This window comes from Moschus berezovskii, chromosome 1, assembly GCF_049115385.1.
Source record: "Moschus berezovskii isolate FMDL1 chromosome 1, NW_MosBer_1.0, whole genome shotgun sequence".
NCBI classification, from domain to species: domain Eukaryota; kingdom Metazoa; phylum Chordata; class Mammalia; order Artiodactyla; family Moschidae; genus Moschus; species Moschus berezovskii.
In genome coordinates this window covers 63,348,504-63,374,317 of record NC_142460.1, presented here as the reverse complement: position 1 = coordinate 63,374,317, position 25,814 = coordinate 63,348,504, and the positions used below count along the sequence as shown (strand labels likewise).

At 41.5% G+C, this 25,814-nt stretch overlaps 1 protein-coding gene and 1 long non-coding RNA gene across 2 annotated transcripts in view; one reads left to right on the top strand and one right to left on the bottom strand.

Moving 5' to 3' along the window:
- LOC148778734 (uncharacterized) overlaps nucleotides 1-2,658 on the bottom strand; it is a 49,012-nt gene extending 46,354 nt beyond the window's left edge. Inside the window, exon 1 of the long non-coding RNA XR_016038147.1 lies at nucleotides 2,545-2,658. This is a non-coding gene — a long non-coding RNA (uncharacterized LOC148778734). The remainder of the gene's footprint in view (nucleotides 1-2,544) is intronic.
- A 3,810-nt stretch (nucleotides 2,659-6,468) lies between these two features.
- CPOX (coproporphyrinogen oxidase) lies at nucleotides 6,469-21,353 on the top strand. Its single transcript, XM_055408381.2, has 7 exons — nucleotides 6,469-7,138; nucleotides 9,419-9,562; nucleotides 10,660-10,770; nucleotides 11,381-11,522; nucleotides 14,258-14,476; nucleotides 18,296-18,400; nucleotides 19,312-21,353. The coding sequence occupies exons 1-7, from the start codon at nucleotides 6,598-6,600 to the stop codon at nucleotides 19,397-19,399; spliced, it is 1,350 nt and encodes a 449-aa protein (XP_055264356.2). The 5' UTR covers nucleotides 6,469-6,597; the 3' UTR covers nucleotides 19,400-21,353.
- Nucleotides 21,354-25,814: the final 4,461 nt, after the last annotated feature.

The following is a 25,814-nucleotide window of genomic DNA, read 5'->3' as shown; positions in this document are numbered from 1 at the left end:
GACCACCAGGATCTTAAACTCAATGTGTCTGTAATGAGGGAAGTGTTTCAAAGGTGCTTCTCTCTCCTTCTACATTCATTCAACCCCATCGCTTCTAGAAGCAACTCCTGGTCCTAGCTAAACAGATAGACAGGGGAGAAAATGTCACTCTAGACAGATGCAGAGCACAAAGGAAACTGATTCTTGACTCCTAAACTTACTAAAATATTTCGGTTTATGGGTTTACGTTAAAAGGCTTCAAATGAATATTTCTCTGAAAGGTTGTTGTTGAGCCATGAAAGTCGCCTGGATTCTTGGCCTCTGGAGGAGAGGAATTCGATCGAGAGCCAGTGACAAGGCTTGATCACTCAGAGTTTTTGTGTCGTAAAGTTTTATTAAAGTGTAAAAGAGAGAAAGCTTCTGACACAGTCATCAGAAGGGGGCAGAAAGAGTGCCTCATTGCTAGTTTTTAACAAGAAGCTATATACCTATCAGCAGGCTGCTAATTAGAGAAAGGAACTGTCTCAAAACTCAGAGAGTGACATCAGGCCCCTCACCCACAACATTCATTTTGAGATAATCCTGGCACAAGGTGAGTCATCCTGGGCTATAAAACGATTGACATGAATCTTGAAGAAAGACGGGTTTCCAAGCAAATACATAGGATCATTAACATAGCTTAAGAGAACATTTCCATGGGTAAAACACACTGGTTTGTTGAGCCCTTATAGGTTCTTAATCTTAGGCAGAACCCACTTGAAGAAAGACAGAGTCTAGGGTAAATACGTAATTCATTAACATAGCTTAAGAAGAATATTTCCATAAGAAAAACACATTGGTTGGCTCAAGGTTTGAGAAAAGTTAAGTTCAGGTGGAACCAGGTACCGTCATGGCAACACAGAATTCTAAAAGAAACCTCCTTTTAATTTTGTATAGAGAAGGGAAAAAAAATCTGACACTTGTAGCTTTTTTCTTCCTGCCACTTGAGAGAGATAAAAAAAACATCTGACACTTGCAGCCTCCATTTGGGGGCCCCTAGCCTTCCTGCCTGTTACCTTCTCCTTTTCCAAGACAGTATTCTAGTCCATCAGAGAAGGCAATGGAAACCCATTCCAGTACTCTTGCCTGGAAAATTCCATGGACGGAGGAGCCTGGTGGACTGCTGTCTATGGGGTCGCACAGAGTCCGACACTATTGAAGCAACTTAGCAGCAGCAGCAGCAGCATTCTAGTCCATCCACCACCTGAGATTAATTCTCTATGACATGAATGGGAGGAGCAGCTTTCATCTCTCATGAAAAAACCACCAGTTGCAAGTGTCATGAAGTCATCATGGAGGCAGGTACCCAGGAGCAATGTTATTGTTATTCTTATTTCTGTCTGCTCAATAGCAATCTAATGCCCATTGTTCCTTGACTGCCTAACAGAAAGGACACTTGCATATATCACACATTTTCCCTAACATTTTCCAAAATGACTCCGCCGCCCCCTGTTTTCAGTTGACCCATGATATTTTTAAGCCTCCTAGAACGGATGTTGAGAACATAGTATAGTGAAGTGGTGGGGGGAAAGAAGTGGAACTCCTGCATTCACACAAATGAAAATCTGGAGAGCGTCAGCTAAGCTGGTGGAAACAACTCTTTCAATAACTGTCTGGATCAAAGTGATTACCTCCTATCTACTCTCTTTCTGAATTTCATATTTTTGTTATTTTTAGATTCACACTGGCTCAATAGCTGGAATCATCTTCAAAAACGTCTCTCTAAAGTAGGCATTTACAATATCATTTGCTTATCATATTTCCCCTTTTCTAGAAATGACATCCCACACTCACCACCCATTGTCTCCAACACTAATTATAGAGAGAGGTCCCCTGTGGCTTAACATGATCCTATCTCCTATGCTTAGCTATTGTTGATTACTTCCAGGGTGGGCATCTGAGCAAAGGAGGAATAATTAGAGTATTAGAAAGACTTAAGCTGCAAGTAAAACAAAATCTGACAACTAGTACCTTATTTATTTTTTCTTGTATAACAACAACTACAAAGGTAGGCAGCCCACAGCTGGTGTATCTGCTCAAGAATGTCATCAGGAGCCAGGCTCCTTCAATATTACTGCTCTGTAATATTGAAGGAGAAATATATTTCTCATGGGACTTTCTTAATCTTGGTCACAAAATGGTTGCTGCAACTCCAGATATCACATACATATTACTATAGGGAAGAATTACAGAGGAGCTAAAGACGGAGCATGAAAGACTTAAGGGACTGGCACCATGGTTTTCTTTATTTTATAAAAATTTTCTAGAATACTTTGTAGTATCTTTACCTCTGTGAAAAACTAGTTTCGAAATTACTTCAGTAAAGAAAAAGAACAAGTCAGCAACACTGAATTGGATATTTAGCCTATATTTAACTTAAAACATCATTTTAATGATTCATGTAAATATTTGCCTCTAAAGACCTAAAAGTTTAGAATGCAAATTCTCAAAAATAGAGTAAAAATCTCAAAAATTCCACTTCTTTGATAATCTCAGTGCTATCAATCCACGTCTGTGTGTACTAACCTGCTTTAGTCATGTCTGATTCTGTGCAACCGCATGGACTGTAGCCCACCAGGTTCCTCTGTCCATGGAATTCTCCAGGCAAGAATACCGGAGTGGGTTGCCATGCCCTCTTCCAGGGGATCTTCCTGACCCAGGGATAGAACCTGAGTCTCTTAAGTCTCCTGCACTGGCTGGTAGATTCTTTACCACTAGCAACATCTGAGAAGCCCTATACACCAACAACCACCCCCACTAGAATTTCTGATAAATTGGTGTAAGTAAGCCAGGCAAACATATCTGTTTTGCAATACAGTACTTTGCTAATAATTAGCCTGACTTTCTGTAGCTAGCTGAAAGTAACCAAACTGAGTCACTCGAATAATACATTTCTTAAGTTTGGCTCTCCAAATTTGGGAATTGGTGAAAATAGTACAATTTAGTAAATGCAGTGGAGTTATGACTGTGTGTGTTGTTAGAAGGTAGGAAAGTTACCAGAGGGATGTCAGGGTCTCTTCTAATTCTCTCTACAAAAGGGCAGACTTATATATTATTGGCAGGCCTGAAGTCAGTTCTGTTCAACAGTGCTTTGACAAATGGGATATTTCCTGCCATATCAGTAAACAAAGCTATCACAATCATCAGAGATTGCAGCCACCACTGGACAGTGAGCTAGTGAGCTCTGAGGGAACTTAGGTTGTGAAAACACAGGATACTGGCCCCAGATAGGTGAGGTGCATATTAAAGGAATGGTTTCAGTGAGCCCAGGCTTTTCCACCTTCTCATGCATAGAAAAAGCACTAAATTCCTTAACTTGAGCTATCTGGTTTTCTTTATTGTTAATAACATTTTGACTTCAGACTACCTTCCCTTTGTTGTAAAATTTCTATATATCCTGGCTCCCTACCCCCAACCCTCACCTTCTCAAAACAGTTCTCTCAGGATTACTTGAGATGCTGCCTTCTAAAAATTGCCATCAAATGAAACATAACTCTTAACATTTAGGTTGTGAAATGTTCTTTAGTTGACAACTTTAGGGCATAGAGGAGGGGAAGTCCATAAGAATTCTGGAAAGCCTGTGGGTTTGAAAACTGATAATGTACCTATACCTTGTGACCTTGAATAAGGCTAGTCAGAATCTTTTGGCTGGTAGCGTCACACAGAACACAAAGCAGTGCAGGCAACTGGGTTCGAAAAGGATGAGAACCTCTACCTTATACCTTAAGTCTTACTACTTATTGTAAACTTAAAAGATTTTATCCCTGTCAACTTTCTGATGCTTGAAATTGCTTGATTAGGACTTGTCTTTTACTCTACACTGACAAATAAAACTTACATACTAGTGTCTTCCTTGGAGACAGTTTGAATCCCTAGGAATTGTGGTTTAAATTCACACTAATCAGGCTGTTAAGGTCTTTTTCAAGCATAGCATAACAAAGTGAGGGTAGGGAAGACACTGGAAACCAGAAGAAGAAATGAGAGAGGCCCCGTGCATAGAAAGGCTAAGGATGGGGAGGGGTGGAAATCTGGAAACCAGCAGACAGCTGGGCTCAAGACCAGCTTATCTGCCTGAACAAATGTTCAAAATAGCCTGTGCCTGCTTATCTTTTACTAACTTTATGGGTATTCCCAGAATTAAGGCACTAATGGGCCAGAGAGTTTCCTTTTTATTAATGAAGTTCATTCATCACAACCAGGCTCAGTCAAATTCTGTCACAGGCATCTGGAAAAGGCAAATAAACCCTTTCTTGAGTGACAGTTCTGTTCTATTTTTTAAATTAAGGTATAATTGACCTATGATATTAAATTGATTTTAGGTGTACAACATAATGATTTTATAAACATGTATCTATTGCAGAATGATGGTTGCAATAAGCTAGTTAACATCTATCACCATACAGAGTTAACATTTTTTTCTTGTGATAAGAACTTTTAAGACCTACTCCTTTAGCAACTTTCAAAGATACAATATAGTATTGTTAACTATTGTCACCATGCTGTAGCTTACAGCCCAAGGACTTATTTTATAACTGAAAGTTTGTTATCCTTTAACTCCTTTCATTCATTTTGTCCCCCCTACCCCCATTTCACTGTCTCACAACACTCTTTTTGACTCCTTCGGAACACTTGGCCGTTTCTCCCGTCTAGTCTGCCCTCTGTTCATTCATTCTGTAAACACTCAGGGCCAACTACATTCTGGGCACTGTGGGGATACAAAGACCCTGCTCTAATGAAGCTCACGGTCTGGTAGGGTAAACAGACATTGCTGTCTGTAGGACAAGTATTAGGCAGAGGCGAGCACAGGGGCCGAGGGGAGGAGAAGATGCTATCCAAGTCAACCTGTGAGTGTCAGGGATGGCATCACGGGAGGCGAGGCCACGCCCAGTTCTGAAAGGCACACAAGAGTTGGTCAGGTAAAGAGAGGGGCAGCAGGAGTGGGATTAGCAGTGATTAGTGTCTATAGGCTGGTGCACTGGCCTGGAGTCCAGGATGCAGCAAGAGTATCCCCGATGGGGTTAAGGTCCCAGACTGCCCAGTGGTTTTTTCTTCTCTGAACACAGACACCATCTGCCCTTCACCTCCTCTCCTACATCTTGAAATTCTTTCCAATGGTCTAGACCACCGTCAGAAAAGGCGATGACACCCCACTCCAGTACTCTTGCCTGGAAAATCCCATGGACGGAGGAGCCTGGTGGGCTGCAGTCCATGGGGTAGCAAAGAGTTGGACACAACTGCTGCTTTAGTTCTATTAGGTAGTTAGAATAGGAAAAAGGAGTCCAGAATGGCGGTGGCTAAAAGACAAGGAAGGGAAAAGCCCACGAAAATAAAACAAAGGTAGGCCAGAGGACCAGAGTTAGGACCTCAGGTAAAACAAACAGCACTCCTGGCTAGCCTAATTTACATACAGCAGGCCCAGGGGGAGTAGAAAAAACATAAAAAAAGGAGCCAAAATTGGGCTGCGGGGCCTCTCTTCTCTTCACAGCTTGAGGATGTATTTTCCTTTACTTTCTATATAAAACTCATCTGTAACACTAGTCCAACCCAGGACTGTTACACTGATACGTCCAAGAGCTGTAAAGCTGGTCTATCTGTTGCTTCAAATTTTTGTTGTGAGGAAACAGAGCCAGAGGAAATTACAAACTCCCCCAACAGTACAATATTTTGCTTATTTCTAAAATAATTGAGTAGGCACTGTATAGGTAAGGCCTGGGAAGATTTTAATGCTAGACCTGTGCTATGTAGTTGATCCCAGAAATTCTTTTCCTAGAATTTTATGAGCCCTTTAACTGCTATAACTTTTCTTACTTCCTTTATAAACTAGTTCATCAGTAAGGAGTTTCCCAGGCTCCCCGCCCCCAATCGTCCAAGCTCTAGAAGCCTTCAGCTCAGTTCAGTTCAGTTCAGTTCAGTCGCTCAGTCGTGTCCGACTCTCTGCGACCCCATGAATCACAGCACACTAGGCCTCCCTGTCCATCACCAACTCCCGGAGTTCACTCAAACTCATGTCCACAGAGTCGGTGATGCCATCCAGCCATCTCACTCTCTGTCGTCCCCTTCTCCTCCCGCCCCCAATCCTTCCCAGCATCTAGAATTGAGGACAAAGGGAAACACAAGAGTCAGGATTTGCAACTCGGTTTAAAAATAAAATTCGGGGCAGGGGTCTCTGGCCATATTTCTGTTCTGTTTAGTCCTTGGCACGGCCAGCCCTATTTAGCCTTCTTGTGATTGGTTGAACCGACACAGGTTGTACGTGACAAGAAGGCCTCTTTTATCTCTGCCTTCGCTTTCCCTGCCCTCTCCTACCCAGCACCCCAGCTCTCCTCCCATGGGCTCCGCCCTTCTGGGGACGCTGGATTCCTTTATCTCCCCGGCGCGCCCCTGCAGGCGGCGATAGGAGCCGGGACTACAGATCCCGGCATCCCCCGCTCCCCGCCGCCGCCGCCGGGGATCGACCCGGTAGTGTCTCTTCTCCAGCAAAGGTTCCCAGTGCCGGCGCCACCTGCCACCGGGGAGCTCCGGGGACTCGGAGGCCGGCCTGCGGGAGGCGGGCACCGCTCGGGGTGACAGCGCGAGAGCATGGCCACGCATCTGTGCTGGCTGAGCGCGGGTCCCTGTTGGCGCGCGGTGCGGGGCGCTTGCGGGGAGCTGCGCGCCTGCGGGGAGCTGCGCGCTTGGTCCCCGCGCTGCGCGGCCGGACGCCTGTGCCGCCCCCCTGGGACCGCCTGCCGCGAGCAGAGCCGCCGACTGGGGTACGGCGCCCCCGTGGGAGGCGGCTCCGGGCTGAGGACTCGGCTAGCCGCGGGGCTGGCGGGGCTGGTGGGACTGGCCGCCGCCGCCTTCGGGCACGTGGAGCGGGCGGAGATGGTGCGCAAGAGCTCCGGGGCTCCGAGCGCATCGCCCGGCAGGCCCGAGGAGGAGGACGATGAGCTGGCCAGCCGCTGCCGCTGCTTCATGGCCCCGCCGGTGACCGACCTGCGCGAGCTGCGGAGGAGGCCGGACGACATGAAGACCAAGATGGAGCTGCTGATCCTGGAGACCCAGGCCCAGGTGTGCCAGGCGCTGGCTCAGGTGGACGGGGGCGCCCGCTTCTCTGTGGACCGGTGGGAGAGGAAGGAAGGTGAGGAGGCCGGCCCCTCGCGGGAGGTGGAGATGGGGAAGAGAGGTCGGGCTTTAGTTTGCGGGGAGAAAATGACTCAGAATAAGGCATGGGAGTAGGGAAGGGGTACCTGCACAGCGGCTGCCAGGTTAAAAGGTTCACCTTTAAAACGGTTGACACGGACAGGGTCATCAGCCCTCAGCTTGCAGGTGTGGACGCAAACCTGCTGTCACTCTAGTTCTGGACAGTTCAAAAATCTTTGCAATTTTATATGGCACTTTTCAAAGAAGTCTTAAGGTCAGTTTTTACCCACAGGCAAGGATGCCCAAGGTTGTAATTGAGCATAGATTTGTCTCTACATTTCATCTCTTTCTCTGGGTTCGTTTACCCATTCTCCTTCTCTGGAGATGGAAAAAGAAAGTCTCTTCCTTACTGTCATCTAGACTCCTCCCGCTGAGGGTGTTGTGTCATTGTGTCTTTTGCCCAGGTTTCGCAAGAAATGGCTAGCAGTTCAGCCAAGTGCATCCCTCTTATTTCCTGCTAGAAGAATCTTTATCTCAGTTGGCAAAATACTTAAGGATTAAATCCCAGTTCTTATAGAGTCATATATTCTTGTTATTATCTATACGATGAAACCCTACATCTTGGTCATAAAGGATTTTTGATCCTTCTTACCTGGGAATACTACAGCAACTTCTTATCAGCTGGTTTTGGATTGTGATATTGACACATTTATTTTAAATGAAACTAAATCTGGATTTCTTAGTGTTTTCCATCTTGTAGCTTTTTTTTTAAGCCTTTCTTTTTTTCTCCCTGGCTTTGCCTCGTGGCTTGTGGGACCTTAATTCCCTGACCAGGGACTGAACCTTGGCCCTCAGCAGTGACGGTTCAGAGTCGTAACCACTGGACTGACTGCCAGGGAATTCCCTATCTTGTAATGTTTTTAAGTGAAGGCTGTTGATTCAGGAGACAACTTGGACTGGCTGTGTGACCTTCCAAAGTTATTTTTTGTGCCTCTGTTTCCTCATCTATGAAGTGAAATTTTATATGAGAGTATTGTAACGATAAAATAACATGAATATATATGAACTGCTGCAGATACTGTTTGATGACAAATTGTTTGGGCCATTTGCTAGTTGTGTGTTTCTGGAGACAGTGTTTTGCTTTCTGGGCCTCAGTTTTCTCATTTGAAATATACAAGGGTTGTACTGGATCCCATCCAGCTCTAAAAATTCTTAGAAATAAAACAAGCCAAACATGAAGCTTCAGGAAACAATTAATTCTAGTGTCCTAAAAAACAAACATGCCAGCTACTGGGAGTAAAGCTCACATTGACTCTTTGCAACCCCATGGACTGTAGCCCTCCAGACTCCTCTGTCCAAGGAATTCTCCAGGCAAGAATATTGGAGTGTATTGCCATTTCCTTCTCCAGGGGATCTTCCCCACAGAGGGATCGAACCGCTTCTCTTACATTTGCTGCATTGGCAGTCGGGTTCTTTACCACGAGCACCACCTGGGAAGCCTTAAAGGTCACATACCTAAATGTTAATGTGGGTCTCACTCAGTTTAAGCCTCCGGATCCTGTAAGCATTCAAATAGCTACTGTTTTTTAATTACCTGTAAACAAAATTGAAAGGCACACAGCACACTGAGAGGAAAACAATTGAAACAATATGGAACTCTTAAATTTGGTAGTAACAGAACATTCTTCAAATATATTCATTCCAGTTTTTAATATTAGTTTTCTCACATGCCATAACAAATAACATCTATTTGTTTCCCATCCATCTTATTTGATGGGAAACTATTTAATCTATTTTAGAGGATGATGTAAGGATATAAGATCTTCTCATGTGGCTCAGTGGTAAAGAATCTACCTGCTAATGCAGGACATGTGGGTTCCAAGCCTGGGTTGGGAAGATCCCCTAGAAAAGGAAATGGCAACCCACTCCAGTATTCTTGCCTGGAAAATCCTATGGATAGAGAAACCTGGCGGGCTACAGTCTATGTGGTTGCAAAAAGTGACAGGACTTAGCAACTAAACAACAGCAAACAATGATGTAGAAGAAATGGTGATGTGAACAGTTAAAATATTTGCTTACAGTCAATAGCAAATATCATAGAGCTAAGCTGGTTATCTACTTCTATTGTACTTAACAATTATAAGTATACTGATATTATGGAAGATTTGGAAAGTAGAGAAGGAAAATAACTCCTAATCACACCATCTTCTTGCAGCTGTAGTTTTCAGCTTTGCACATACTCTCACATTCTCTCCTCATTTTACATTTCTGTTCACAGGAGGTGGTGGCATCAGCTGTGTACTTCAAGACGGGCATGTTTTTGAAAAGGCTGGGGTTAGCATTTCTGTCGTTCATGGAAATCTTTCTGAGGAAGCAGCAAAACAAATGAGAAGCAGAGGAAAACTGCTGAAGACAAAGGATGGTAAATCAGACAATCTCAGTTCAGTTCAGTTCGGTCACTGAGTCGTGTCTGACTCTTCATGACCCCATGGACTGCAGCATACCAGGCCTCCCTGCCCATCACCCACTCCGGGAGTTGGTGACTCATCTCCATTGAGTTGGTGATGACATCCAACCATCTCATACTCTGTCGTCCCCTTCTCCTCCTGCCTTCAATCTTTCCTAGCATCAGGGTCTTTTCAAATGAGTCAGCTCTTCTCATTAGGCTGTCAAAGTATTGGAGTTTCATCTTCAACATCAGTTCTTTCCAATGAATACCCAAGACTGATCTCCTTTAGGATGGACTTGTTGGATCTCCTTGCAGTCCAGGGGACTCTCAATAGTCTTCTCCAACACCACAGTTCAAAAGCATCAATTCTTCGGCACTCAGCTTTCTTTATAGTCCAACTCTCACATTCGTACATGACTACTGGAAAAGCCATAGCCTTGATGAGACGAACCTTTGTTGGCAAAGTAATGTCTCTGATTTTTAACATGCAGACAATCTCAGCAGCCTTTAATAGTTCCTGCAGACCTTTTCTCCCCATAAGTTTTATTTGTAAAATTAACATTGCTTCTGTAAAATTCCATTTGGGTGCATATACCAGATGAGCCTGTTCACAGTTAACTTTTTCTTAATGACAACCCACTCCAGTATTCTTACTTGAAGAATTCCATTGACAGAGGAATCTTGCAGGCAACAGTCCATGGGGTCGCAAAGAGTCGGACATGACTGAGCAACTAAGCATACACACAAACATATATAGGTATATACACACAAACACACGTTTGCACATAGGCACATGTGCTAAAATGTTAACAGTTGTGTGTTTGTTTTTTGACCTTGAGGTATGTGGGATCTGAGTTCCCTGACCAGGGATTGACCCGCAGGCCTTCGGCAGTCAGAGCAAGGAGTCCTAAGCTCTGAACCACCTGGGGATTCCTCACAATTATTTTTTAAAAATTATGTTTTAAGAGATAAATTAAAAAGCAACCTTTGCAGATTGATTCAGAAGCCATGTTGGAGTTAATTTGTATCAAGCCAGGTGTTCAAGTGCAGTTCTCTGTATTCCTTTCCAGGTAAATTGCCGTTTTCTGCCATGGGCGTGAGCTCTGTCATTCACCCCAAGAATCCTCATACTCCTACTATCCATTTCAACTACAGATACTTTGAGGTGGAAGAAGCTGATGGTAAGCGTCTCAAGCTGTGAAAAGTATTATTGTGCAAAATGAATATTTTAAAACAGGTTACTAGGTATAACATCTAAAGTCAAGAAAAATTAAGTACAGTCTTAATTGTTTCAGGAGGCACGTGAAGGCTTACTCCTTGGCAGGTGGAGTGGATTATATACACTAGACACGAAAAGTTAAAGCGGTATTGGCTGGACTCTGATGTCCCCATATTTCCTCCAGCACAAGGAATGGTGTAATGAACCTGAACTAAAAGTGCACATAGGGTTCTTTGTAAATACTAATTTATTACAAACAAAGGGAAACCTCATGTGTAATGTTAAGTTGCCATTGAGAACTTGCTTTTGGAAATTATTTTCCACATACGTAGCTTTGCCAGCCCCCAGTGCATTATCAGTGGCTTTAAGATGGGGTACAGTTGATCACGCCTCATGATGTAAATATAGTTCCAGCCTATGTGTGCCATTAGTTGGGCTATTACCCTGTCCAAACTCCTGAGCAGTGCATGCCACTGCTGTGCGTGTCTCTGCAGGTGATGACATTTAAAGCAGTGTATCTAACTTTTCCTTTTGAACAGCATCCACTTGAATCACGTGTCTTGATTTGGTAGGTAACATCCTGTGGTGGTTTGGTGGTGGATGTGACCTTACCCCAACATACTTGAACCAAGAGGATGCAGTCCATTTTCACAGGACTCTCAAGGAAGCATGTGACCAGCATGGTCCGGATCTCTATCCCAAATTTAAAAAGTGGTAGGTAAAGTTATTGAACTTCTCATGATCCCTACGTGTTTACCATTCCTTCTGTAGCTCCTGAAGGCACTACTGCGTCACTGCATACCTTTTGCAGCTTATGAAGGTTGAACTGTTTTCTTTGCCCAGCAGAAGTGAGATACCAGTTTTATATGGTTTTAATGTGGTGCTGGAGAAGACTCTTGAGAGTCCCTTGGACTGCAAGGAGATCCAGCCAGTCCATTCTAAAAGGGATCAATCCTGGGTGTTCATTGGAAGGTCTGATGCTAAAGCTTCAACTCCAATACTTTGGCCACCTCATGTGATAAGTTGACTCATTGGAAAAGAGTCTGATGCTAGGAGGGATTGGGGGTGGGAGGAGACGGGGACGACAGAGAATGAGATGGCTGGATGGCATCACCGACTCGATGGACATGAGTTTGAGTGAACTCCGGGAGTTGGTGATGGACAGGGAGGCCTGGCGTGCTGTGATTCATGGGGTCACAAAAAATTGGACACGACTGAGCGACTGAACTGAACTGACTGAACTGAACTGAATGTTAAACCAGATGATTAGTATATAAACTTGAAGGTGATCTATGCCTGAGAATCAGAGGCTTTTTAATCTTAAGTTGGGATACAGTACGTCCCCTACAAAGAAACAAGTTCTAATCCAAGAGTGCGTTCATAAGTCCAGTTTGTTCGTAAGTCCAACAAAGTTAGCCTAGGTACCCAGGTAATACAATCGGTCATGTAGTATTGTACTGGAATAGATTTACAATGTTTTTCACACAAATAATACATAAATAGACAAGCACAGGAAATAAAACGTTTTTAATCTTACAGTACAGTAACTTGAAAAGTACAGTATAGTACCAGCTACAGACTGCCGTTTCTGTGCTTGCTTCTGAGCATCCTGTGCCTGAAATAAGGATGCTGTACACTGTGCAGCACTGTTCTGTGAAGTGCACAGAAGCGCATGTATTTGCAGAGGATGCATGCATGTGACAGTGTACACCAGACATGCGAACTGACTTAGAAGACTGGACATGCGCAGCTGTAGAATCTTCGAAAATTTGCAACTTGAAGGTTCGTATGTAAGGGACTTAGCGTATTAAATTTTCACCCCACGTGAGGATTATCATCTTGCTGTTGCCATAGAAATGTGTTAGAGCATGGGAAGAGTTGGAGAACTATTAGGGGAGGTGCAAATGTAGTGGAGATTTGGGACAAGGAGAACACTGGGACTGGAAACTTTGTGAAAGAAACGTTAATGATAAAGAAAAGAGTTACCCGGGGTATTTGATAAATATGAAATGGAATCTCTGCATAAGTTATCTGGAATGAGAATAAAGTATTCATCACTGCTTAGAACTAAATGCCATTCTAGAAAAAGGAGGAACAGAAAGGGTTGTTTTTTGCTTTGTTTTTGTGCTAATATTTGTAGAATCTTGCTGTTATTTATGTAAGAATGTGGAGTTCAGTTTTAAAATCCTCAGAAAAGATAAGATATTTAAATAACCTCTTTTTGATTTGGCATTACCACTGAACACTGCACAGCCATGGACACAGAGGTATAAGAATTGTTTTTTTGTTACGTATTAGCTTCCTTCCAGCAGGAGGATGGGATATTCTCTTTTTTTTGGTTTCCTTTTATCCGTGTTACTGAAGAACTTTATCTGAGTTGTATTAAGAAAATATCTCAGATACAGGCTAGTTAAAAAGTTTTTAGTGTATTTAGTTAAATCTCTTAATTTCATAATCCCATGAAGAGAGATGTGGAAATAATATGATTTCATTAAAGCTGCCTTTACAGCCTTGCTCAGGCTGTTCTTTAACTCTGTTAATAAAATGTATGTGTGAAAAAAAGTCAAGAAGTTGCAGTCAAGGTGAATTATACCAGTTCATCAGTTCTAAGGATTTGTATCTTCTGCCCCCCACCTTTTTTTAAAATTTTCAACTGTTAAGGCTATTTCACAATAATCTTTTCAGTAGTTTTCAGTTTTTGTTTGTACATTTTTTCCTGTTTACAAACCCTCATTATATCAAGATAATGGAAAGAAGTCAACTATTTCCACGAAGGCAACTATACCACAGATTTAGCAATTAGGAAGTGACAGGAAATCTGCTCTAGGCACAGATGGGGAAGACTCTAGGACAAATTGATAGTCTCATGTGCTGGCTCACAAGGGCAATCTTTAACATTCTGAGGACTCTTTTTCTCTGAACATTTCCTTCCACCAACCCTCTCCTGAGTCACGCATACTGTAGAGTCATCATGTTTTACTGCTGAAAGAGACCTTAGAGGTGATTTACTGCACCTTCCTTTGGTGAATAAGAACTGATTCAGAGAGCTTAGGGCTTAGCACGTGGTCATGGACTTGATTGGTGTCGTTGGTGGAGGGTTCCTGCGTCCTGCAAAAGCAGTAATGCTTCTGAGGGCAGCAGCATCACTTGTTATAAGAAATACGAGTATTAAGAGCGGACTGTTTGTTTTTCTTTTCAGTAAAGATCTTACAACGCCATGTTAGATAGACATGTAGTCACTTGCCTACTTGATTTGTAGGTAAAAGTGTAAGCATTTTCTACATTGGTAATAACTGCACGAAATCTGTCTAAAACTCTAGTTTCAGATGTGGACAAAAAGAAAGGGCACTGTGCTGACATTAGTCAGGGATGGTGCTGTAAGCTGAAATGCTCACACTGATTTTCACGTACGTCTCTTTTTCCTTCTGTGGTCTTGCTGTGTTTTCCAGGTGTGACGATTACTTTTTTATAGCCCATCGTGGGGAGCGGAGGGGTATCGGGGGTATCTTTTTTGATGACCTCGACTCTCCATCCAAGGAGGAGGTGTTTCGCTTTGTTCAGAGCTGTACCCAGGCTATCATTCCTTCTTACGTCCCCCTTGTGAAGAAGCACTGTAACGACTCCTTCACTCCCCAGGAGAAGTTGTGGCAGCAGCTCCGAAGAGGACGGTGAGTGAGTGACAGGAGCATGAACCCTCTCATGTCATAAGCGGTGGGAGTCGGAGGGTGGATTGGAGCAGCTGTAATAATAGTGGGTGGTGGTCATCTTGGGCAGTCCTTTGTCAGAGCTGTGTTAATGCTCACCCTGATTTCTTTTCATAACTAGATAAAGTGAATTAAAAAAACACTGTGAAATAGTATAAAAAGAGCAAAGTTTTTTAATCTGTCTGTACATTAGAGACTCATATTAGGCTTATAGTAAGTACTTGTTGAATTTAATTCAGCTGATTTCTTTTAGTTTGTCTTCCGTGCAATACCTTCCAACCTTCTGCCAAGGTAGGAGAATCATTTAATGTTTTTGCTGCTTTGTAAATTCTAAATCATACCTTTTTTTGTTTAACCTCAGGTTTTCATGGAAGTGATTAAAACGAAAATGATTGTTTTAGAAATTATTAGTTACGGAACTGTAATGATATTTGTTTGATATGGAACTGTTCATATGTGCTGCCAGTACATTAGGCAGTTTGCATCTAATTTTCTTCACAAACCTGTGGAATTGGTATAGCTATCGTCATTTTACAGGTGATAAAACTTAGTCTCAGCGAAGTAAGTCCCTTGCCCAAGTTTACACAGCTGGTAAATCAAAGATCCCAGATGTGGAACCAGGTCATTTTTACTTCAAAACTTGCAGACCTTCTTCCATTTGAATGGTTAAGCAGTTAGTGTTTCCAGCCATGATGCTCACTTTGGCCACCCTGCTTCATGCACTGAGTTGGTGAGCTCAGTTGGATGACCCTCTTGAGGGCATCTTCAGCTCGGGTGTGACTGTGAACCTGCTGCAGATTAGCCACTCTTCCAGCTCACAGAGGTTTCTCATTCCATCTTAATTGCGTATGTTCTACTGGTCCATGCCTACAAAAATGGGTTTTCTCATTTTTATTAATTCTGTCTTGGGCATATGAAGCTTTGGGAAATTAAGGAGATAAGGCTAATGCCCTGAAAACGTTCACTTAGATACTGTTGCAAGTCTAAAGATAAATGTTTGTTGTTTACTCTTTCTTAGAACTGCCTGTGCCTGCCTGCTCCCCGTGTATAGAACTTGGGAAAATAATTGATTGTGTTCTCATCAGACATTTACTAAACAGGGGCATTTTTTTTTAGGATGGGTGTGTTTTTTGGTCCTATGATTTCCCAAATACACCCTTACTCTTCCTTCCCTTTCTCTTGACATTTATCATATGCCCCCATGGCTAGGGCCCATGCTGGGCAGAGATGTTCACAGCTTAGTGGGGAAGACCATTCCAAGAGGGTAAATTAAAACTCTTTAAAAAATGAAAACAAAAGTAAAACAACAAAAAAAGAGGAAATAAAAATTAATAAATAAACCAAACTCTGTGGAAAGTTTAATGTTCTAATTTTACATGAGATCTCTTATGCAAAGCCAACAGGGTTTGTGACTACTCATGAGGTGAAGCCTTTAAAACTTTTGGGACATAGGAATAATGTCTTATTCTGTTTGTTTTATTATTGTTATTAATTGACAGCGTATTTTGAGAGTTCCATTCGTGCATATCATTGCATGTCGTGTTTTTTGAATTTGACAGAAGTGTGGGGTGTTAGGTTAATTTTCTGTGGTGTGGTGGGTGATGGTACTTTCAAAGAGAGACCCCGTCTACTGTCCTTATCTCTGGGCCTTAAAATGGCAGTCAACTCTGGGACTTAAGATAACCCCAGCTCTTTTTTGCGGTTATGAGCCCTGACGTCACTTTCTTACATGGCCTTCATAACCCATTATCTGTATTACTCTTCCCCACTTCCTGTTGCCCCAAATACAACTTTCCCCTGTGGCGGTCAGGCTGCTTATCTTTTGACTTTACAGCCTCTTCTTTGGCAATCTCATTTAGTCTCTTGTGGTGGTACACTGGTAATGAACCTGCCTGCCAATGCAGGAGACGCAGGGTGGATCCCTAGGTCGGGAAGATCCCCTGGAGGAGGAAATGGAAACCCACTCCATTATTCTTGTCTAGGAAATCCCGTGGACAGAGGAGTCCGGCAGGCTACAGTCCACGGGGTTGCAAAGAGTCAGACACGATTGAACATACTTGCCTGCCCTCTGTTACTTCTGTTCTTTCCCCAGACCTTGAACCTCCAGTCTTGGGAGGTGTTTTTCTAGTTTCTTTTTCAGAGAAACTAAACATCTGTAACTTGTTTTGTTGTATTTTGGGACAGGGAGACAGGATACAAGGTAGATATCAGTTAAATTGAAGGGAATGGCTGAAGTTCATAGTTTACAGATACCTCGGAGAGGATAAATGTATGGAAAGGATCAGAAAGATCAGATCTAAGCAAAACCTGGTGAAAGGCAGGCTAATACATAGGAAGGAGCATTGTTCACTCGAACAGGAAAGCAGCACAAGGATTCACTCATGAGCACCACAAGAGGCTCGTTTGGGAGCTCCTTAGAAAAGTCTCTGAACAAGACATCAGTGCAAATAGAGAATCACAGCCATCCCTTAAATATCACGTTTCAGAAGGGTAACATCAGGGATGAGAAAGGGAGTTGAGAGACTGATGTTATTTTTCAGTCTTAGAAAGAAGATTCACTTAAGTTATCTTTTGAAACAGACTAAAGAAGGTATTAGTTATTAGTGCACAAAACTCAATCGGTGATAAATGATGAGAAGTAGAAAGGGGTCCATGAATGTAATTTATTTAAATTTTCTCAGAGCCATTGGCAAGTTTCCACAGTGAAGGGTGCTTTCTAAAAATTGAAGCACTGTCAGAATCTAGAGACTGTGTTTTGTTTTGTTTTTAGTTGTGATTAAATTACAGTAACCAGTGCATTGATGATAATATCTGAGGGAAGTTTGAAACAAAAGAGTAGTTTTTGAAGGAGTTGAGAAATGCTTTGAAGGGGGAACTGTTTATTGAAATTTTCAGCTTTATGAGTAATTTTCAATTCTTTTGGCTACTAGAAATGATCTTTTTGAAATATCTCCAAGAAGCTGGAGAGAAAAGTCCCATTTATAAAGAATCTTTTGATATTAAAGGAAATCACAGATTTTTAAGCTAGACAGAGTTTAGATATGATTCTGTGTCTGTTAATGGAAGACTTATATCCTGAACCAGCTTTTAGTTGATGTTAAGGATATTTTTCTAAGAAAATAAAGCTAAGCACTGCAACTCAAATCACTACTACCTTTCATTAAGACTTTTGTCATCAATCTGCAGCAAGACAGAATTGTAGGACTGCTTATTAATGCTGTTAACTACTTTAGGAAAGGAAATATCTGGGATATGTTAGTAACTATAGATAGAGTTCTGTTAACTGTTCTTGCCTTTTCAGTTACAAGAACTTTACACTGTCTTAGTTTGTGTGAGTTATTAGCAGTGGAATAAAGTCTTCGACTCAAACATCTCAGGCTCTATCGGAGGCCCAGAGAGAGCTGCTCTATTCTGATAAAGGGTGCCATTTGCTTTTCTTAATTGTTTTTGTGCCTTCAAGTTCTAAGCTTTGTGTTCATCCTGTTTATTTGTTGGAAAACATAACCTTATTGTTTTGTAACTGCTCTGTGCTGAGGCTGAATCTATATCCTCTTGTTTACTGGATAGAATACCCTTTTCTTGACGCCTGTCCGGATGGAGAAAAGTCAGCTGATGAGACTGGTGTTTCCTGTGCCAATTAGAGCTGATGGGGTTGGGGTGGTGGGAAGATGCCCACCAACCCCCACACCCCCGCAACCCATCTCCCCCCATGAAGTATTTATTGTGGACTAATTGTAAGACTATACTCACCAGCTCTTAATCTTATTGATGTCTTCATCTCAGGTATGTAGAATTTAACCTGCTGTACGATCGGGGTACAAAGTTTGGCCTGTTCACCCCGGGATCCAGGATCGAAAGCATCTTGATGTCTTTACCTCTCACTGCCCGGTAAGAATAACTCATGAGAATGATAGTTATTCTCCACCCCCCAGTCCTCTGACCCCTACAAAGCATGAACATTGATATCACAAATAGCTTTCCTAAAGACTTCATTGGTTTTACTTTGCTGTCTTTATAAGAAAATCACAGGAAAAAGGAATAGGCAATAGACTGCAATATGTATGTGACCCCAAGAGCCCAAGATATTTATTATTCAACCCTTTACAGGGAAAGTTTGCTAGTTGTTTTAGTTGCTAAGTCGTGTCTGACTCTTTGTGACCCCATAGACTGTAGCCTGCCAGGCTCCTCTATCCATGGGATTTCCTAGGCAAGAATACTGGAGTAGGTTGCCATTTCCTCCTTCAGGGGATCTTCCTGATCCAGGGATTGAACCTGTCTCCTGCCATCAGTGAAGCCCAAAGTTTGCCAGCCCCCAGTCTAAACCAGTGTTTACCAGAGTTCATACTACAGTTTAGCCATTTTCACCACTGTTTATATATTTGTATATACTCTGACATATTATTTACTTAAACTTTATACTCATATTTCTCGGAGAGAAAATTAAAGGCAAACCAACATTTTTGTCATAAATAGAAAGAACACATTAAAAGAAAAAGTACTAAGCTAAAAAAAATGTTTGCCCATGAATCATTTGAGGTTCTATACTTTACAAAACCCTAGATTGTAGTAAAAGTGTGTTTTGGCTCTGGAATATTAATATTAGCTAGACTGTGCTCCAGGAATTATTAAGAAACTTTGTTTCTTTAGCAGCAAATATTTTTTGAAAGCTTAGTGGAAACAAAGAGTTATAGGACTTCTTATTACCCTTAGAATTTTATTTAGTTTAGATAAAGAGGTGTGTATGTTGTTTATTTTTTATTGTTATTACATGTTTTTGCTTCTGTTTTGAACTTCCATAGATGGGAGTACATGCATTCACCCTCAGAGAACTCCAAAGAAGCTGAAATTCTGGAAGTTTTGCGCCACCCGAGGGACTGGGTGCCTTGATGCAGACAGAGCAGCCTTCCTGGGGCTTGGGGGACACTCATTGCACCTCCTGATCCACTGGCCGACAACACCCCCATGGTGTGGCACTTAGTTACCTGTGTCTTAGAGCTCCAGTCTTCTTTCTCTACCCTGGAATCTGCCTCCTTGACAGGTGGTGAAATGTGTTTTAAACACCGGAAGCTTCTGCCAGATGCTGTTGGTGATGGGTGGTGAGGTGGCAGCTTGTCAACCGGTTGATGTAAGAACTCATTTGTACTTTAGAATCATTTTATATGACAAGTTTACAAACAGCGATGTTGTATTTCCAATAATTGGTTAAGGGGATCTATTATAATTTGTTTCAGGAAAATTCTCATGTTACTTTTACTTCATATAATTTTTAAAGATTTAGTTTCTGCCACAAAAATCTGTTTTGGGGTAAATTTTATTTTCATTAATTTAATAAGATTTAGAATGGTAATTTTAGAAAGCTGCTGAAAATGAAGGTAAAAATTTTACTTTGTCATTGCTGAAGTTTCTTAGATCATAATCTTTATATCTTTAGAGACCATAATTTGGTAAAATATTCATTTTTATAATGATAGATATTTAGAAACACTGGAAATTTTCTTAATCTCTGCATGTGTTACAATTCAGTGATTACCTACAGATAACTGTAAAGTGACATCACTGTTATTTAAACAAGAAATATCTAAGTGGCAGTTTTGTTTTTTGTCGATGTTGAAAGTCTATGCACTTTTCAGCGTGAAAGCTTATATCCTTGAATTCTGATATGTGCACACTTCTATTCCAGACACTTCGGTACAGAGGTTTAGACTAAGAACAATCTGGGGGATGTTGTGAATTTAGGGAATGTTTCTCATTTAGGAAGTGAGAAACATTTTCCTTCTCTAATTAGAGCAGACTTAACTAATGTAAGAAGTATGTAGGCATTTTATAAACATATTTCTTAGAAGATGGACTAATTGAAATCACCCTCTTTTTAAATTAGAGATTCTGCAAGTCTTACCTTTACTTGTAAGAGAAAATCACAACAGAATTTCTGAGACTTCTTTGTTCAAATAATAATATGAATGTATTTTATTCATAATATATTGTAGTTTATAAAGAATGGTATCTTGCTACATGTTATTAAACATTATTTTTTAATATGTTGAATTGTATGGTTGTGTGTGACTCTTCAGAGCTTGAAGATGTATGACTTCTTCAATTCTCTTCCCACAAGTATGCTGATAAATTTTGTTATGAAGTATAACTAAGGGAGGTTTGTATTTTTCACTTTTTCTAGGATAGTTGATTTAGGAAAGATGAATATTTCTTAATACTAAAACCATAATTCCTCATTCCTGAATATTTTAGCCAAGAAAAATGTAAGTTTTGTACTTGAGTTTTCATAGCAGGTTTATTCTCAATAGCCATATGGAAATAACACGAATGCCCATCAGCAGGTAAATGGATAACCAGGTTATAAGATATCCTCCTGTTAAAATACTACTCAACAATGACAGGAAGTGTCTGCCGATAAATGCGGCAAAATGGGTGAATATCAGAAAATGGTTATGCTAAGTGAAAGAAACCAGACACAAAAGAACACACTCACTGTATGCCTGCATTTTATGAAAACCTAGAAAAGTCAAAACTTAACAAGAGAAAGCGTATCAGTGATTGCCAGGGGCTGGGTAGGGGAATTTACTGTGAAAGGGAACAAAAGAATGTTTTGAAGTGATGCAGATATTCTGTGTATTAGTGTATTGATTGTGGCAATGATACCAGACTGTATACATGTATCAGAGCTCATTGAGCTGGACACTTTAAATCATGGAATTTTATTTTGCTTATGACTTATAATTCAACAAAGTCAGACCAATGAAAAAAAATATTATTAGGCATATAGGGGCAAATGTTCAGTATACTTCAGTTTGCCTGTTACAATAAAAAGTCCCTATAATATAGATCTGCCAACCTTGTGTTTGGGGTTATTGGGGTCTGGGCATTGGACTAAAATAAATTTCATAAATTTTCTGTACATGTCAGTTTTTTATACTCTTCAGTAATCATGTCTTTTTCTTACAGACTATAGGGGAAAAAATAGCAGAATTGCATAACTATTGGAAAATCATTCTGCTGTTATTCAAAGTGAATTTTTGTTTCAAATGTGTATTAATAGAGCCTGCTAGAGGCCCAGGGTACACCTCTAAATGCCTTGGACACCTAACTGCTGCTGTCTTACACATTATATTGATGGTCATAAAGGGTGGAAATTTGGGGGAGGGATATAAATGCTTTGGAGCAAATTTCTAACCTCTACTTTATGACTGTATTCTGCTTACCCACCTGTTTAACTGAGTAGTTAATGAGATAAAAACTTCTGCATGCTAAAGAGTATCAGATGAGGACCAAATAATCTTTTTTTTATGCTTTATCCTTCCATGAGTCATTTGCTGTTACAGTTCATCAAGGCTGGAATCGTGTTCAGGTTTGTTTTATTCACATCTGTGCCTGGTTAGGATGACTCAAAGGTTAGGCTCAGCTCCGATGGTGAATCTAGTGTCTGCAGGTGGCTCAGAACACACATTCCATCCAGCAAGGCAGAGGCAGTGCCTTCTGATCTCGCCCCAGACGTTGTGCAGTGTCACCTCTTCACCTTCTTTTAGTTACCAGTGAGTCACTAAGAATGGCTCCTGATCCACAGGGGCAGGAATTATACCCCAGCTCTCAGTGGGAGATGTGTCAAGGATCTGTGATCATCTTCAAGACCACCACAGAGCCTTTCACTCTCAAAACCACAGAATAGATTTGGCACCCTTCCCTGCTTACCCTAGTCAAATCCTGTTGCATCCACCTTTGAAATGTTTCTTTTCCCCACCTCTGTCCACTGCTGTCACTGCTTTGGTTGCACGTTCCCTCTCACCTGAATGTTTGCAATACACTACCTGCCCTTGATCAGTCTGACCTCCCTCTTCTCCCTATAATACTTCCCTGAACCCCATAATTATGGCCTCCTCAAGTATACTGAGCAGCCTCCCTTCTCCTCCAGAGAAGTTTCTAAACTCAATCTGCTATTGAAAGCCATCCACCATCTTTCCCCAGATCTCAGCCTTAACTTCTGTTTCCACCCTCCCCTGGGTGGCATTCTCAGACTCATGTCACCACCCTACATTTTTCTGAGCATTGCGTAAGTTTCTACCATCCGACCTGTGCTCAAGCTGCTGCTATCTCTGCTTGGAGTCTCTTTGTCTCCTTCAGCAGAGTTTACTCATCACAGTCTGTATTCATATAGTCACTCAATGTACACTATACTTATTTCAAAATATTTAAGATGAGTCTATCCATGGGATCACACAGCAGAGCATCCTCATTTGTAACATCTACCTTTTGAATCACCTGTTAACCTTTTCCTTCCAGCATTGTTTTGCAACATTATGCTGTGGTATTGATAGTTTATGGTGAATGAGGTCAGATTCATGGTCTCTGAAGAAGATTTAGTTTTGGGACCAGGGACCAGGCTTGATCACTCGAGAGCTTTTGTGTAGCAGTTTCATTAAAGTGTAAAGAAGGACAGAGAGAGCTGCTGACATAGACATCAGAAGGCGAACAGAGAATGCCCCACTCTCTAGTCTTAGCAAGGCCTTACATACTTTTATCAGACCCACTCCCACAACATACATCTTAAATTAACAAGCTTAGAGCTAACAACAGAAAGGTCTCACCAGGCCAGCTCCCACAGCGTACAAGTTTTAAGAATAAGATTAGTCAGAAGGTTCTTGTTAAGGAGAAACATCCTCGAGCAAGATACATTGTTATATTAACTAAGACAAAGCAATGTAGAAAAAAAATGTTTGTCCTTTTTTCCTTGAGAGTCTCAGACCCCTCTCTCCTCCTTGAGACCCTGGACTTCTTAACCTACCTAGGAATTGACTCTCAGGATCAAGCTTCATGTTTGGCTTTCTTTATAACTGTCTCATTCCTGGTCTGTGAAGACAGAAGTTCCCAGTATACATCTTTTAAGAACCCATTTAGAAATTGTTTTCAAGGGTGTTTGTGTTGTTCCTGTCAAATATTGACTATGTATTCAAAATCCCACATTTATAGAAAGTTGCTTCTTTCCAAAGAAATATACAAATTCTACTTTCATAATAAATTAGCATATTCAAGTTAGTGAAGCTTAGACATTTACAATATGGCTTGACTGATTATCTTTGTGTTATGACATGAAACTGGCACGGGTTGCACAATGTAAACCTCTCAGCCCTGTTTCTGTAGGTGGTTTTACTCTACACACACCCCAGCATCCACTGGCAGCGCAAGGTGATGAAACTGTGTTCCCATCTTCCAATCAGTGCACTTGATTTTGATTCTATAAGTTAAACTCATTAGTATTTTAAAGTATCCTTCACTTACTAATTCCTGTTCACATTTCAAAACATGTTTGAATGTAACACTTGACATACTCTAATCCACCATAGTTTCAATCAGTTAACACAAATTCAGTCACTTAGGAATGCAAGTTGACTTTGCGGTCATGTAAGGGTTGCTGCATTGACTCTATCATGAATGTATTTTCTTATGAGATGGTTAGGGAGGTTCCAAACTAAAGTTCACAACTAAGTTGTACTAGTTGAAGTCTCTGTTGGAGAAGACTCTTGAGAGTCCCTTGGACTGCAAGGAGATCCAACCAGTCCATTCTAAAGGAGATCAGTCCTGGGTGTTCATTGGAAGGACTGATGCTTAAGCTGAAACGCCAATACTTTGGCCTCCTCATGCGAAGAGTTGACTCACTGGAAAAGACTCTGATGCTGGGAGGGATTGGGGGCAGGAGGAGATGGGGATGACAGAGAATGAGATGGCTGGATGGCATCACCGACTCGATGGACATGAGTTTCAGTGAATTCTGGGAGTTGGTGATGGACAGGGAGGCCTGGCGTGCTGTGATTCATGGGGTCGCAAAGAGTCGGACACGACTGAGCGACTGAACTGAACTGAAATAATGCATTTTTAAAGTAAAAGTCTTCCTAGTTGTTTATCTATGCTTGCACGTGTGTGTGCATGCTAAGTCACTTCGGTTGTGTCTGATTCTGTTCGACCTTATGGAATGTAGTCTGCCAGGCTCCTCTGTCCACGGGCAAGAAAATACTGGAGTGGTTTGCTATGCCCTCCTCTAGGGGATCTTCCAGACCCAGGGATTGAACCCATGTCTCTTACGTCTCCTGCATTGGCAGGTGGGTTCTTTAGTACTAGCACCACTTGGGAAGCCCTTATCTTATGCTTATTGTACGATAAAATGTGCTTCTGTTTTTTTATCTGATGAGGCAGCCTGAGGCTTTTAGAATACTCCATGCCTGCTGCTTGACCTCTATATAACCATGAGTGTAATAGGCAAAATTTTGACCCAATTTATCCATTTCTTGTAGTTCAAGTTGTAGTTTAACTATGAAAAATAATTTGGTAGATATTCTCAATGTTTAATATTGTCAAATGAAAAAAGTACACAACTAAAAGTTGAGAGTCATATTTTATTTGGTGACCTTACTGAACACTATAGCCCAGGATGCCAACCTCTCAGATAGCTCTGAGAAATAGTTCCGAAGAGGAAAGAGAGCAGCCAGGATATAGGGGAGCTTTTCCTGGGGGTGGGGGGGGGAGTAATCAAACATCCATAGATTACTGTAATCACAAAAAATCCCAGTTATCTTAAGGTAGTGATTTTAGTGCTTTTCTATGTATGAGGAGATGCAAAGAGTCTGGGCTCACTGAAATTATTCCTTTGACATACATCTTAACTAAGGCCGGTATTTGCTTTTTTTTCCATCCTGAATTCCCTTCAGGATGCACTATTGGGGGTGGCTGCAGGGGCTGATAGCTTTATGGCCAAAACAATTCTTTGTTCACAGAAATGTAGGTTACATTGCCCATAGTATGAATACAAATTAACTTACTAACTTATGCTGAGTAACTTAATTATTTAATGTGTATCTTGATCTTACGCTATTAAACAAGAGGAGGGCTTTAAAATAATATGAATATATCTCAAGGAAACAACACACACTTCCTTTTCATCTTTACCTCCCTCTTATTTGATGAAGTGAGGAAGATATGGTATCTCTCTTGTAATAGCAAAAGGTGGTCTGCTCAGCTCCACCTAGCTATGTTTTCTGTGCTCCCTCGGACAGAATTCCTGATTCTCAGAATCTGTGAGCAGAAGAGCATGGTCGCTGCTTTTTGTCACTACATTTGAGGTGGCTTGTTAAACAGCAGTGGGTAACTAGAAGTTGTGTGCTAAGTCATTCGGATGTGCCCGACTCTTTGCAACCTGATGGACTGTAGCCCACCAGGCACCTCTGTCTATGGAATTCTCCAAGCAAGAATACTGGAGTGGGTAGTCATTCCCTTCTCCAGAGAACAGGTTGGATGTCAT